General features: G+C 38.2%; 1 protein-coding gene across 21 annotated transcripts in view; it reads right to left on the bottom strand.

The window, feature by feature from the left end:
• The window catches only part of TPK1 (thiamin pyrophosphokinase 1), a 325,524-nt gene that overhangs the window by 158,751 nt on the left and 152,067 nt on the right, over window positions 1-14,706 (bottom strand). For 12 of the 21 annotated variants that reach the window (XM_066992168.1, XM_066992169.1, XM_066992167.1 and 9 more), the window contains 2 exons: window positions 7,724-7,796; window positions 2,868-2,895 (listed from right to left, as the gene is read on the bottom strand). In XM_066992168.1, the coding sequence (XP_066848269.1) occupies window positions 2,868-2,895; window positions 7,724-7,796 (101 nt within the window). Of the gene's footprint in view, window positions 1-2,867; window positions 2,896-7,723; window positions 7,797-9,507; window positions 9,569-14,706 lie in introns of those variants that run through there. The other 9 variants (XR_010829321.1, XM_066992164.1, XM_066992163.1 and 6 more) reach the window with 2 other exon arrangements.

Below are 14,706 nucleotides of genomic sequence, written 5' to 3'. Positions count from 1 at the left end.
TTGCCACAGCTTTTTATGGATTCTTTCAGTCTTCTCTTCACAGTTTGAAGAAAAGTGTGTAATTTGGGGGGCAATCATTATGGAGCTATTAAGTACTAAGATGCCACTCTGACTTAGGAAATCTTTAAGCCATATATTACTAGAAGGTGAAAAAGTGTATCAAAGCAGCATCACTGTGCAGATATATGCTTTCAAAAGTATCCCATACTGGCACAGCCAAGACCAGACGTTGGTGAATGACCCTCTGGTCTCACCTAGTGTGACTGTCTGTCATGTTCACCTTTACGAAGTGCCACTGAGCTCAGCATCTCCTACAAATTTATGACATTTCTGGAACGTTATGATATTACTTTCATTTGGCATGAATAAAAAATCCACATAACCCAAATCACCCACACAACTCGCTTGAAAATGCGATCTTGACAAGACCTCTGAAATATTATTCAGGAATGGAACCATTTTATGATAGCTCTGCTGAATAATTACATGACAAAGACATACAGAAAACGTCTAGTCCAAAATCCTAAACTCCATACACAATTTGAACTATTAATAATAGGATCATCACAGCCCTATAAATCTTTTTAACCTGATGAACCTATATCTATGTTAAGACACTGAGGCTCTTTCAATTAATAGCAGAAGAACATTAGAAAAAATAAAAAATACAACATATAACGTGGTTATACAGACCATTCATTTTTCAGTAAGCTAGGTGTGTTTGGTTATTGTTGGAGTTACTTGGTAGCTGTGTTTCAGTGACCTGACAGGTAGCTAATTCCTTCTAAAAGCTTAGAAGTTAATAACTCTCAAATAAATTGCAGAAGAGCTTGTGCCTGTGGTTTGGAAAGCGCTGTCATGCAGGTGACAGGGCTATGATGGAAAGGAACTGCAGTTTTCTCATGTGCCAACTGAGACTTTTCTACTGCCTTTCTCCTGACCATACAGTAACATAGAACTGTTTTTGAGGGAAAACTACATAGTGCAAACTCTCTAAACACTAGTTTCTCCACTGCATGTTGGAGATAAGAAGTGGGATGGGATATGAGGTTCCTCAGGAAGCGAGAGGACAGCATTATGAGTAATAACTGCAGTTAGCAGGGGTGCTGCATCTACACAGTTAAATTGGAGATAGGGGAGTGCAGCAAGAACACTTTCCCACCACCAACCTCAGTGCCTGTAGCACTGTGACAGAGGGTGGAAAACCATTCAGAAGATCGTGTGTGTGTGACAGGTCCTATTTTGCTAGACCAGTCTGTTAGTCTCACTCTCCAGAGCAAAGCCTATGGGACCAGACCATCAAAAAGAGCTTTTCAGCAACTTAGAACTAAGGTGCACAACCGGAGATGCTTGAAATAAAGTCCAAGTGGCATTGGACACCCTCAACATGTTAGAAGCTCCATGAGGTAGGCACAGCATTTTTTATAATTATGTCAGAGATGTCTTCAGCAGGATATATAAAAGCAGGGATTGCTTGAAAGCTGAAGTGGTGATTGTCAGATAGGTATAGCCCGTTCAACAGCAAGACAGAACTGTTTCAGATCCACCCGCACAATTTTTACAGCTCTTCCTGAAGGTATAAAACCTCTCACAAATTAATCAGGTTCTAAAATGAAACATGATTTCTTAGAAAACTGTTCAATGTAACAAAAATGCTTTGAGTCAAATTTCTCAATATTAAAAGTTCCATCCTGCATTAAAATTTACTTTTAGAAAACATTTAAAATGCAGGGATAAAAGATAAATTAAAATAGACACAGAAAAAAATCATTATTTTTTATGCATTTGAATTTAAATCATATAACTGAGAGATCAATTAACACTATGATTTTCCAAAATTATTAAAAATTTTGGCCTCAGAAAGCAAGCAGGGAATATGACACTACTACATGCAGTTCAGCAAGACAGTGTAGAAGTTAGAGAGATGTACAAGCACTACCACACAAACACATTTCATTGATCTAATTATAGATGCATCATCGTAAAACAGAAAGGCAATGTTCACAACATATCTATTAAGCATTTCTACAACCCTGATAACCATTAACCCTGAAAGTGTAATAGAAAAAGGAAAGGGAAAGTGCTACAGCTACAGAACAGCCTGTAAAAATAAGCAGCTCTATGAAGTTTAAAAAGAAAAGAGAATAGGAAAAAACAGAACTGTAAATAAATTGACAGCATTTAATTACACATCTGAAGCAGTGCCTACTACATCTACAGAAGTCTATGTGCTCCTAAAGCACATACAGTTTGCTTAGTAGAAAAGCTGAACTGGATTCTTACTAAACTGCATAATCTGGACTTCAAAGGGCACTGCATTTAACCTTCTGTTTCTAGGCATCAGTACAGATTTTGTATAATTTTAGATAATGTCTTTGGTCTCAAAAACTTCAAAAACTGAGTCTTGTTTGAGGCATAACAATACAAATGGCTGTTTTATCTTCAAAGTGATGCTTAAAAGGTTTCAATAATAGAAACATCCAGCTAAAGCAGATGAAACTGCAGCAACAGAAATATCACCACGTCCTCTCTGCTTTGTGCAGTGTCATTTCTCATGCGCTTCAGACTGTAAAAAGACTGCCAATGCATCTATTACAGGATCATATGAACATAAATATTTATCCAAGAAGTACAAAGACACTTCTCTATGTCTGTTTTAACATTGACAGAATAAACAGAATATTAAATTGCTGTTTTTTATGCTTCAGTTATAGTGCACTGTGATTTAAAAAGAGGAATTTAAGCACAATATTCCATTTCCAGTTGAGGAGTGGTTTTACCCAGTTTTAATGATTTAACTCTTTAAAACATGGGAAAAATAATCAGTTATTTTTTAATGTAAAGGGTAAAAGACTATAAGTACTCACTTGATAAGCCAATGATGCAAAACAAAGGCTGCAGAGAATAAAAGGTAAAGCTGAATAACCTGTGACACATACTTATTCTTTCCCAAAAGCACGAAGAGCCTAAACCATTACTTACACATCCCACTTGTAACAGTCTATTATACAATTACTTTCCAACATAACTGAAAAAAAAGCAGCAGTTTTGCCTTCAGATCTCTTTACTAACTACGACATGCCACACCTAACAGAGATAAACATGAAGCAAATAAATCCATTTTATGGACTTTATTTAAATGAGGTTCCCTGACACAATGGCGATAATCCTTCCTAAGGGAAAATAGAAACACTTGTCATGTAATCCTTGCTCAACTAAAAACATCAGAGGAATTGGCTTGAAGATATCACTTCCAGTAAAACCCTTTGGCTTCGGTAATCCTGTATGTCATGTTTTCTGTAATGCCAAATATCAGCTCTTGCTTTCATCACTTAAATGAGGTAGAAAACCTCTGAGTCTAGGAGCAGCATCCTGGCATGAAGCTGGTTTGATGGAGGAGTCAGACCTGTAATTGCTTCACCACAATGATACATCTGCTTAAAGAAACATACATCTACTTTACAGAACCATAATTAGTTTCACACACAGAATTTAATACTCCCCTTTTCTACGCAGCACTATGCGAGGCCGTCTTTGACACAACCACTTGTAAGTGAATATAACTCAATAATTAACATCCATAAGCTTTACTATGAAAAAGTAACATATCTTAAACATTGGTTTGTTATATCCAGATAGATGGCAAGACATATGAGGAGCAGCTGAGGCCCCTTGGTTTGTTCAGTCCAGAGCAGAGCAGGCCAAGGGGAGGCCTCATGGCGGCCTGCAGCTCCCTCACGAGGGGAGCGGAGGGGCAGGCGCTGAGCTCTGCTCTCTGGGGACAGCGACAGGACCCAAGGGAACGGCATGGGGCTGGGACAGGGGAGGGTCAGGCGGGGTGTTAGGGAAAGGGTCTGCACCCAGAGGGTGGTCAGGCACTGGGACAGGCTCCCCAGGACAGTGGTCACGGCACCCAGCCTGACGGAGTTCAAGGAGCATTTGGACAATGCTCTCAGACACATGGTTTGATTTTTGGGTGGTCCTGTGTAGAGCCAGGAGTTGGACCCAATGATCTTTGTGGGTCCCTTCCAACTCAGGAGATTCTGTGATAAAAGAAGTCATGACGTATTAATTTCTGTCAATAAGTGTAGTTTAAAAAAAAAAAAACACAAAAAACAGCAACAAACAAACAACAGCAACAAAAAAAATGGCTACTGGCACTCCTTTGTGTATGTAAAACTCAACATAACTACACGGCATCTTTACAATAAAATGAAGGGAAACACTTTCAGCTTCACAAACAAAGAAAAAAAAAAAGCATTTTAATTCCTGGTATAAATTTAACCACTGCGATTGAAATACCAAAGGAACTTTCAGCACCTCCTGCCCTTCATCTGGCAGTTGAAACTACAGCATTCAAGTCAGACTTTAGTGACAGAAAAGTTTGTGTGACTTTTCACTGCACATCATACTAAAAGGCAGATGGGAGTTCAAAGGCCGAATACCTCTTGGTACTTGCTGCTTGGTTCACTTTCCTTGATATTCACTCCATGCATACCCTCCATGAACTGCTCCAAGCATGAGAGCTCCTCCCTCTCTCTCTAAGCTCATTTGTACTGGCCATATTGAATCGCTCAGTTATACATGTGCAAAGGAGTATTCCCTTCCCTGTGTGCCCTACTTCCTACCCTTTTCCTTTGTGTAACATTTGAATATGTTACATTAGGTATATATGCAAAAAAAAACAGGGGCACAAAGAGATGAAAATCTATGTCACCATATAAAATGCTCTGCATACACAGCATGAATTTTGATGAAGCCAAAGCTCTAGCTACCGTGCAAGTCGTTAATAACCCTGGTCTGTCAGCAGCTCAAGACAGGTGCATTTGACAGGGAAAACTCAACACAGGCGTATCAAGAACAGGCAGGACAGCCTGCTGCCTGGTGGAACAGGAAAGGTGGCTGGGAGCAGAAAACGGGAGCAGAAGCATTAGCAGTGCCGATAGATTATTCTTGTTATTTGGTGAAGACCTAACTACTTGAAGAAGCTTACCCGGACACACATTTCAAGAGAAAAATAAATATTTTATTGTCCAAAAGTAACATACTTAACTTCATAAATGCCTGGCTCATGAAATTGTTGGTAACAATGTGGGCAAAGGAAACCAGAGTGATATTTTGTGATGAATGTGTGTACTTTCAGGTAATTCTGTGTGCTAAGAATGGTTCTGGCTTTCAACTTGAGAAGGGGTATTTGGAAGCAATCCTGTGGAAAGGGAATACTGTAGAAACATTTTAATGCTGAAGCCATGGAGGATGAATATCAAAAGCTAGCATGAGACAGGGCTTTATTTTGTACTGGGAAATGCTGATCAGCTGGTTGACAGGCAGGATTTCTGTGGATTCTCATCCAGTTGACCACTGAAAACTGCCACATCATATTTGTCTAAGCTTTGCTACAACACTTCTCCCATTTTCCCATTCATAATCATGAACAATTGATAAAAGAATGCTTGAAACAACATAGTTATACTAACTGATGGCATCATCTTGCCCCGTCTCTTGGTGAAATCTGCATGTGAGTCAAGGAGTGCTTCAGTAAGGGAGGAAGGACAGCACAGAAGGAAACCCTAACTCACACCATAATGTACTTCTCTGGAATGAATGACATTATGCTGAGCTAATCATGCAAAGTTCTGTCACTGCCTGTTTTAAGCAGACCTCACGATTCCTGGGTCACCAACACAACTGAACTTTGGAAATTGCCTGGACTACCGAACCTGCTTTTACTGGACAAGATACTTTACAAGAAAACAAAACAAAACAAAACAAAAAAACACCAAACAAAACAAAACACAAAACCATCTCTCCATCTCTCCTAATTCTACATTTCGTTATATTCTTTGCTAAGATCACTTTAAGCATCCACCTCAATTTACTATTCTAGTTTCCTGACTCTGGAAGTTTAGTTTAAAAATGCAAAAAAAAAAAAAAAAAGTATATATGTATACACGAAAATATATGTATTTTCCTACCATGTACAACCAAACTTAAAATCCAAAAGTCATACTGCTTCTTCCTCAGTCACACACAAGGATCTCAGGTCAGGCTTCTGCGGGCTAGATTATACTCCTCATTGTATCTTTACAATCCTGCTGAAATGCTGCTTCTTATCAGCACAGCACTTAACATGGGTATATAAACCCTGTATGAATCAGAATAGGTCACTATGTGTTCATAGACAAAATGCAAACTGCACATCAAGACTCAACTACAATGGAGCTGACAGATGGGATGTAATATCCGGAAAAGTAGACCCTGTGAAAAAGTGTAATACCAGTTTAGTTTAGCTTATCCCTTTCAATATCTGACTGCATTCTTCTCTCTCATACCACTTTCATCTCCCCTCTCTCCCACTCTATCTGTTGAGCAATCCTTAACCTGCATTCTTTGGTAGCTTTAACCTACTCGCCAACATACAGTTGATATAAGCTTTAGTACCAGTCTGTGACAAACAGAGCAGTGCATTTTGCAATTTCCCCATTTATTCACAGATCATGAATTTCCACTCTGCAATGAACAGCATTAATCTGAAGCTTTTTTATTTTCACTTCACAAGCTGTAGCCCAAGGATTCCTTTGCATTCTTCTTGTGCTGTTCTCCCAAGGTGGACTGCCATCATACACTTCTGCCTTCTAACAAATGAGGCAGAATATAGGAAAAAATATGGTGCTCCCTGGGGTACTGGAATCAAGTCCTACACACTCCTACATCCCTCCCCTCACAGTGTGAAACCATTTTTTTTTTTTCTATTTGATCATAAGTCCACCAGGGGAGATTTTAGGCAAATTAGAGCCTCACATGTTGAATCACCAGTAGACCTATCACAGACCTTGAAGTCCACTAGCTCCTGAGGATCAAATACTTACTGCTCTTGCAAGTGCAGCCTGCTGCAAATGTAAGCTGACACTGAGGCAAACTCTGAATTTGCAGAAACCTGCTGTCCAAGGCATGAGGGTAAAGCACAGTGCTCAGCACAAAAGCCTATACAGGCAGGCGGGTGAACTGTCAAATGCCGAAGAGTAAGCTAAAAAAAAGAACTCTTAAATATGATAGGAATATAGCCAACAATGAGCCTTAAGACCTAAGAAACAGGAGTTTACATTTACGTTGCTCACTGGAAATGTGTTGACTACATTAAGAATAAATTAATGGACACAGGAATTTGTCAAAAAAATCCATTAAGGAGGGCACTCCACTAGTGAAGCACACAAGTAGTCAGGGCATAATTCAATGCTTCGGTGGGTGATGAAAGAGACAGATGTTTCCATCTGCAGCTTCCTGCTAAAAAGGTAAAGCCGTATCATGCAAAAATCACAGAGAGAAACGCTCTTGGGAGTTTTTCTGGGTGCTAGCCATACGTGAATCTTGTGAGGTTAATCTTCATTGTTCTGTATCTCACAGAGCAAAAGAAGTCTCAGATTTTTCAGGAAGATTTGTCATTGTTTCTTGTTACTATAATCTACAGCAACGTACATTCTATTTCTTGAGATGGTGCTATGAAACCACATCTTACTCAGGAGTCTGGCAGTACCACATATTTACTTCAAGAATTGCTACAGTGCCAGGCAGAACACCACATCTGAGTCTGTAAAATGCCTTACACCTGAAGCCTCAAAGAAACCAAGGGGAGCTAAAAACACCTAATAACCAATGGGGGCAGTAATGGGTTAGATTTTACAACTGTCTAACACACAAACACATCAAAGGGATATTAATTTACCTTGGCCTTGTAGTACTCCTTGACTTCAGGCTGAATGGAATCAAAGTCACCAGTGATGTAATCAGGCAAGAAGCTGAAAGGTAAGCAACAAAATGAAAAATTAATCCAATGTACTACTTTTTTTTTTACTTTTTTTTTTTCCTCAAGAGTGCTGAAGGGTACAAGCATTAATCTCTCAGAGGAACAGGAGACAGTTAAAAGCATGTTAAAACACAAGTTGACACAAAGTAAGGTAACAGGCAAACTAAAACTGTCCCTTCTTCTTTGCTGAGGGAGCTACACATCCTTTCGATGTTTACACAGCTCCCCAGGTCAGTAAGGCAAGACTTGTATCTGCATGTTTCTAGAAAGAGAACTTGTCCCCTCAAATATCTTTCAAGCATGTCACACAGCAAACTATTTGAAAAAGATTATCTTTGTGCTGTACATAAGCCTTGGCAGGTATCATTTGTCAGATGATAATGATAGCTTCTGAACAGCTGAGAGGTCAAAAATGAGGAACCTCTCCCCTTTTTCCTTTCCTTCCTCCTATTTATTTATTTATTAAAAATCACTGAACAAGTTGAATTCAATGCAGCGTATCCGGTTTCAGGCAGCAATTCCAAATATTGCAATCTGAAGTCACAGGCAAATAATGGCTCAAATGAGACTGCAGAGCCATGAAAGATGGTATACAGGGGTCTTCTGTTGCAAAAATCTATGTCTTTCACAAAGGCCATAAATTGGTCACCTTCAGTTTCAGAACACGATAAACATTACGAGCTTTTATGGGCTGTCAAAGTACTGTAACTAGCTTGTTCAATTTAGCATGAGAGAATGTGGTGTATTTTTCTACCTATATAAAGTTTTTGAAGTTTGCTAATCACTTGTCACAAGGAAATGTATTCAATGTGGTTCTTATTCTCCTGGTGATTTACTGCATTAAAAATCTGATGAATAAGTAAAGTAGGATTAGTCTGTTTTGCCACTGTGATATGCTCCAATCCACTATGAATGATATTCATTTTCTTCCTTTCTTTCCTTCTTTTATTCCTGTGCTAAAAAGAACACAGGATAGCTAATACATTAGATGACTGATTCAACAAGGTACCCACATTTGTTCCAAAGATTTGTATTTCAGTCATTACTGATGCCAACCATTTCTGTTCTTTTCTTCTCTTATTAGAAATCCTCTCCCCAGAACACGGAAACCAAATGCTCAGGGATTTTTAAGTCATATCTTGGATGTAAAAAATATATATGAAATTGATTTAAAATCCCAACTATCATTTGTAAAGTAATATTGCTGCAAATAACATAGAAAATGCAATATTGTGATATTTATCTCAACTTGTTTGCCTTTTTTTTTTAATTGTAGAATGCTTAGAAATATTTACTGCAGAATTTCTTATAAAATGCGCAATGAAACTTCAACTGCACTACAGAATGAACAATTTAAGAATACTCTGAGGAAAAGAACAACAATACCCCAAAATAGAGCTTTCCATCTTGCCCAATTCTTGTAGTTTCAAGCAGCAGCTATGAAGACAGGTGTTTCAATAGCTGAGGCTCAACTGAGTTTTGAAATTAAAGCTGTGACTCCAGTGTTTTTTAACAAATGAAACACATAGCTCCTTTCCTCCATGGCTACTATACTTTATGATGGGCATGAGAGTTCATTAGCAAATTAGCTTATGGCTCAAGCTGAGTTACAAGGTATTAGGCAAGGCATACTGGGACATCTTTTAACACAAGATTTTAAACAAATACTGCAGAGTCTACAAACTCCCCAAAGGAAAACTTACAAAGTTCCTGTGTTCTGGCTCCATTCAAAGATTTCGAAAGAGAGGCAGTGTACCTGGCTACCATTTCCTCTGAAAATTGAAAGCTGCTTCAGCAGAAGCTGGTAAGCATGGCTGTTGTGACTTAGTTTATGTGCAGCTATTGCATTTCAAATTCACTGCCCTCTGCTATTATTATGGCTGTTATAAAAGGATATGTTCCAAAAATAATGTCACCCAAAGTGATGTTACCACACTCGGGGCGGGGGAGGGCAGTCCCTTCTGTATCACGTTTTACTGAGGACACAGAAAGCAATCTAAAGACATGCAAATACTTCAGTGCTCTGTTTTATATGCCCAAGTCAGGGTAGTTCGAAACCAGCAAGAACTAAACAGAAAATTAGGTTTGTTCCTTCATTGCAAGACTGAACACCTCAACGTACAGACAAAAATTCCATGTTTGTAAAATTAAAATTTAAAATTGCTGTCAGTTTACCATCCTACAAGTTTGCCAATGACCTATTTACTGGTTGCACTGTGCCTAAAAAACTACAGCTAATCCTTTTCAATTTGTTATTTTCCTTTAGTTTACTCCCGTTTTAAACATAGTAAAGTCACTCTAGGCATTACTGTGGTGCCCCTGGATGTCAGCCCCAGAGGCAGCCCAGCAAGTTGGCAATGAAGAACAACAGCAAGCTGCCATGAAAAGCCAACTGGATATGACACATTCACTCTGATGAAAAAGCTGATGTGTTAAGATTGTTCATCTTACTGAAATGCCGTGCATAAATCCAAAAGTGTCTTTGTAATTTTTTCTCTACGGTAACTACAGACTGCAGTGCTTTTGAGTAATCATTTCTCCTGAGCGCTTCAAGAGGAACAACTGGAAGCAGAATTAGCTGAAAAATATACCTTCTCTAAATCAAGTGCTTCTGCACAGCTTTTGCTCTCATCCAAACTAAAACCACTTCCATGACAAAAGATAGATGAAATTCTACATAAATTTTTACAAGGAAAAGCAATGAGAACCTCTATCAAGTCTCTCATGTACTCTGACAGTGTTCCTGGTTGCACTGGGTGTAACCCCTGCCAGGATGCTCTATGTCCCATTTCAAAACACTCTCTGTAAGTATTTTGCTTGTAGCCATCACAAAACCAGAAATGACTAACAGAGAATAAGGAATCCTGGCTGGGAAATGCAGGCCTCACCTTATCAAACATTGCCTTTTTCTGGAACAGCATTTTTCTCTTCCCTTCCCTTTGAGTAACAACAGAAACAAAGAAAATCTAGAAAGAAACTCTTGCTTCAGAAAAAAATATCCATCATGAGTAAATCGCAGTTTGCACCATTTGCCTCAAAAACATATCAGCTTTACCTTCAGAGGATGACTGTAGGTCTTTGTACCTCACCGACTACGCAAACCAATAAAAGCAAGCCAACATTCAGTTGAGAGTCAAAACCTGTTTTTGACTTAGTCCTTTCAAGTTTTGTGGAACAAGGTGCCTGATTCAGGAGAGCAGAATTTAGTCAAAGCTATTTTCTTTTGCAATTAACAGGACTGAAGTCTGCTAATGACAGGCCTTAAGTCTTTATGTGCTGAGCTGTCCTAGACTAACTAGCCTCAGAGAAGGTCAGCACTAGCTGATTAAACAGAGAGGGAAAGTACTTGAGATATATATTGAAAAAGAAAACAACAACAACAAACCATACTAAAGGAACGTAAGAATATTTTGTAATAAATGGTTTTCACTTGTTTGCTTTTGGTATAGTTTTGTATTCACTCCAGAGCGCAGAACAATCCAGGAGAACAGGCTCTGGAGAATCCCATTATCAAGCTTACCACCATGTGAGCAGAAGAAATTGTGACAGAAAAAAGTAACCAGAAAGGTCTCTCCATAAAATCTATAACAGCAGCCTTTTTTTAAAAGTCTGGATTAAAAGCAGATATTTTATCAGTCTAACTTATGCTTTCCTACCTTCTAACCTCAAATTCATGAACAATTCTTGTTCTGTATCACAACTGTATTTAAGATGACCACTTCTCTCAGTGACATACATGGCACATATCCTTTAATACAGGAGGTTATCTTTTTTTGCCCAAGATGGCAAAATATGTCTTTGATTCCTTTCCAAAGTTTAATTTGAAATTTTAATTTCTAAACAATCCCGATGATGCAGTCTACTGCATTTTATAACCATGTTTTACGAGTCTTATTAGCTATTAATTAACACTCTTCATATTAGGCCATGATTAGCTCACCTGGCTTAATTCTCTGGTGCTCTACACCGACATTGATCAGAATCGAGTCAACTCTATAATCCCACTGGGACTCAAACTGTAACATTCCTGTGAGATCCTCCTAGTCTACTGTGCTTTTTCTAGAGTTATCAAGAAGCATAACACCAGGTACTGAGCAACAAAAACACCTCAAAAATCTTGGGCCAATTTGAGTTTTGTTTCTCTTCACTTACTGTTCTTTTTCCTTTTTATTTGTTTTTATTTTTTTGTTCCAGACCATTTTTGAGACATACAATATCTATCTAAAATGAGTTTGGAGGTACAAGGGCCAGGATTGCTTTCAGCTCAGGACCTGAAGGCACTTCCATAGCACAGTGGTTATGTTACATTTATAAAAGGAACAAACAAACAAAAAAAGTAAGCAAATTTTCAGTATGAAACCTGTAAAGGTTCAACTAGCTTACAAAAAAAGAGAAAAAGGAAAAAAAAAAAAAAAAGACCATAATTTTTGAGACAGACCCCAACTAGGACATTTATCTAAACTGGACAAAGGCTGAATGTCGAGTGAACAGTTTTATGAACTCCCAGGATGCTGGGCTGCAGAGCAAGGAAAAAAAAATGTAGCACATCTACCATAATACACCAATGAAATTTTAGTCACCACTACCATAAAACACTGATCAACTCTATCCATAGATACAGATTATGAAATGAATAGAAGCTATTTAAACTCTGAGGTTCTCATGCTAAGTAAGCACAACCATGCCTTTTGCCTTCAAGAAAACCATATACTTGACACAGCTTAATTCAATAAGCAGAGTTATTTTCAAATATTCAACAGTAATGAACATCATGTTAAATTTTAAACATCTGAAGACTTGCTTCTTTATTCACTTTAAGAATTCAGTGTGAAGTGGTAAATATGTCTTTTTATATAGTTACAAAAGAAAAAAAAATATAACATGCCACACTTCAGCAGTTACTTTATAATAAAAAACTGCACTGACTCCTTAAATAAATTGCTCTGGCATCTCTGTTCAGTTCTAGCATTAATTCAAAGTTACAGTTTCCTAGTACTATTGACTTTTCTTGTGATGTAGCTCCTTTAGCATATAATTGTCTGCAATTAACCTTTTTTAAACAAATGTTAACATCAGAGGCATGAACATTTAAAGGCAGTTATCTGTGGTACCCTTTGCTTCCTTCAGTTACAGCACAGAAAACAATCCCACACAGACAAGCTGTATGTGCCCCAGCTGTATCTCTCAAGGGCACAGAGTGGGTTCCCCATATTTTTTTTCCACCACTAAAAATATATTTTAAAAATCACCGCCTTTTACCCTGGAATAATAGACACACTTAAGCTACTTCCAGGTAGAAAAACACAGTGAAGATGACATGATTCCGATTTACCATGAAAAAAGTCACTAAAGTCAGCCTTGACTTTCGTAAGCATCTTGTAGTTGGGAATACAGAAGGTAAAACACCTTAGCATTTCTTCAGGATAAATATTTAAACCATTTTAACAACAGCAACAAAATGAATGCCCTCAAAACTAGTTTTCTGACTGGTAAGATGCACAGTTTGCCCTCCTGACTGTCAGTTTTGACTGGAAGGATGAGGGTCGCTCTGGTCAGAAGGGTGCTAAGTCTGCTTAAATCTGTCAGAAGAATCCCGATAACTGCTGTGAAAATCAAAGTCTCTTTTTAACTCCCAGAGACAGCCACAGCATAAGTTGATGTCATTTACATTTTGTCTCAAAGCAGCACACTCACATGCCCCGTCTAACTGTATGGAGGGATGTTCTTGGGGAAAGGAGAAATGTCAGACTGCAAGATATATTCAGAGTTAAAGGATATTAAATCTATAAACATCTTCTTGGTATTACCTGCAAGGTTATGGCAAGTAAAGGTCACACCCGAAGCTTAAAAGCCAAACAATTGAGTAGCAACAGAATTAATGAATTTCAAACTGGTCATGAAAAACATTGTGTTTTGGTTCACCTCAAACTCATCACAGTCAGGATTCCCTAACCTAGCAAAGAAACAGCTGAAGCACAGTTCCTAGCTCCACCCTCTGCTTCCCAGTTAAGACCCCCCCTGAAGTCAGCTAGCCTACTTTTCCTGACTCCACGGTTCACATCACTGTTATTTTAATCCAGAAGTCCCCCTTATCACTGTATAACTTTTGTATTAGGGTGCAACTGACAATGGTGTTATGCTAGTTGCTGTATGAATTCAGAAACAAAACAAAACAAACAAGAAAACAACAAACAAGCCTGCAAAGCCCATCCCTTCTTCAAGATCTTAGTAATCCCTAATGTTCATTATGCAATTGCTTACACAGAAAAGTAATTCCCAAACAACATTTTGTACACTACAATAAATCTAGACAACAGATTTAGCACAAAAAATAAGAAGAGCAGAGAAAACTATGCTACAGACCCAAGATCAACAAAGAATGCGAGTACATGCACATGAAAGGACATATAAAAATACCAGATTTGAGTGACCCTGCCAGAATTCTTTGCATAGATTATTACCAAGTGTAGGGGCTTTAATCAAGAAGCTTCATGGTTAAAACTACTTGTTAATACCTGGAAACCTTGGAGAAGAGCTGCTTTTCCCCTTAATTTATTAAAAAGCTTAGTGTTAAAGAGCATAAAAGTATTGTTTTATTTGCAAATGCTGTGATTTAAAGAAAAAGATAAAAATGTGTGAAGATACGAGGGCAATAATGAATTCATTTATGCTTGCTTGGTATGCAGTGTCACCTTGCAAATAATAAAAAATACCTGAAATAAATTGCAGAACTTATTACCCTCAGCTCTAACTGCTATGCAAAGCACACATCAGGGGAACATTTTCTGCAGGGGACAGCCAATGAGCTCCCATTATCATTAACAAAAATCATGCAGCTAATGCCCTGCTTCAAAACTTTTCCCTTAGTGACAGAGAATAGTATTAATGATAGCTACAACTGT

The sequence above is a fragment of the Anser cygnoides genome, chromosome 2, assembly GCF_040182565.1.
Source record: "Anser cygnoides isolate HZ-2024a breed goose chromosome 2, Taihu_goose_T2T_genome, whole genome shotgun sequence".
Lineage (NCBI taxonomy): Eukaryota > Metazoa > Chordata > Aves > Anseriformes > Anatidae > Anser > Anser cygnoides.
The sequence above is the reverse complement of the archived record's forward strand: the minus strand, read 5'-3'. Positions and strand labels throughout refer to the sequence as shown.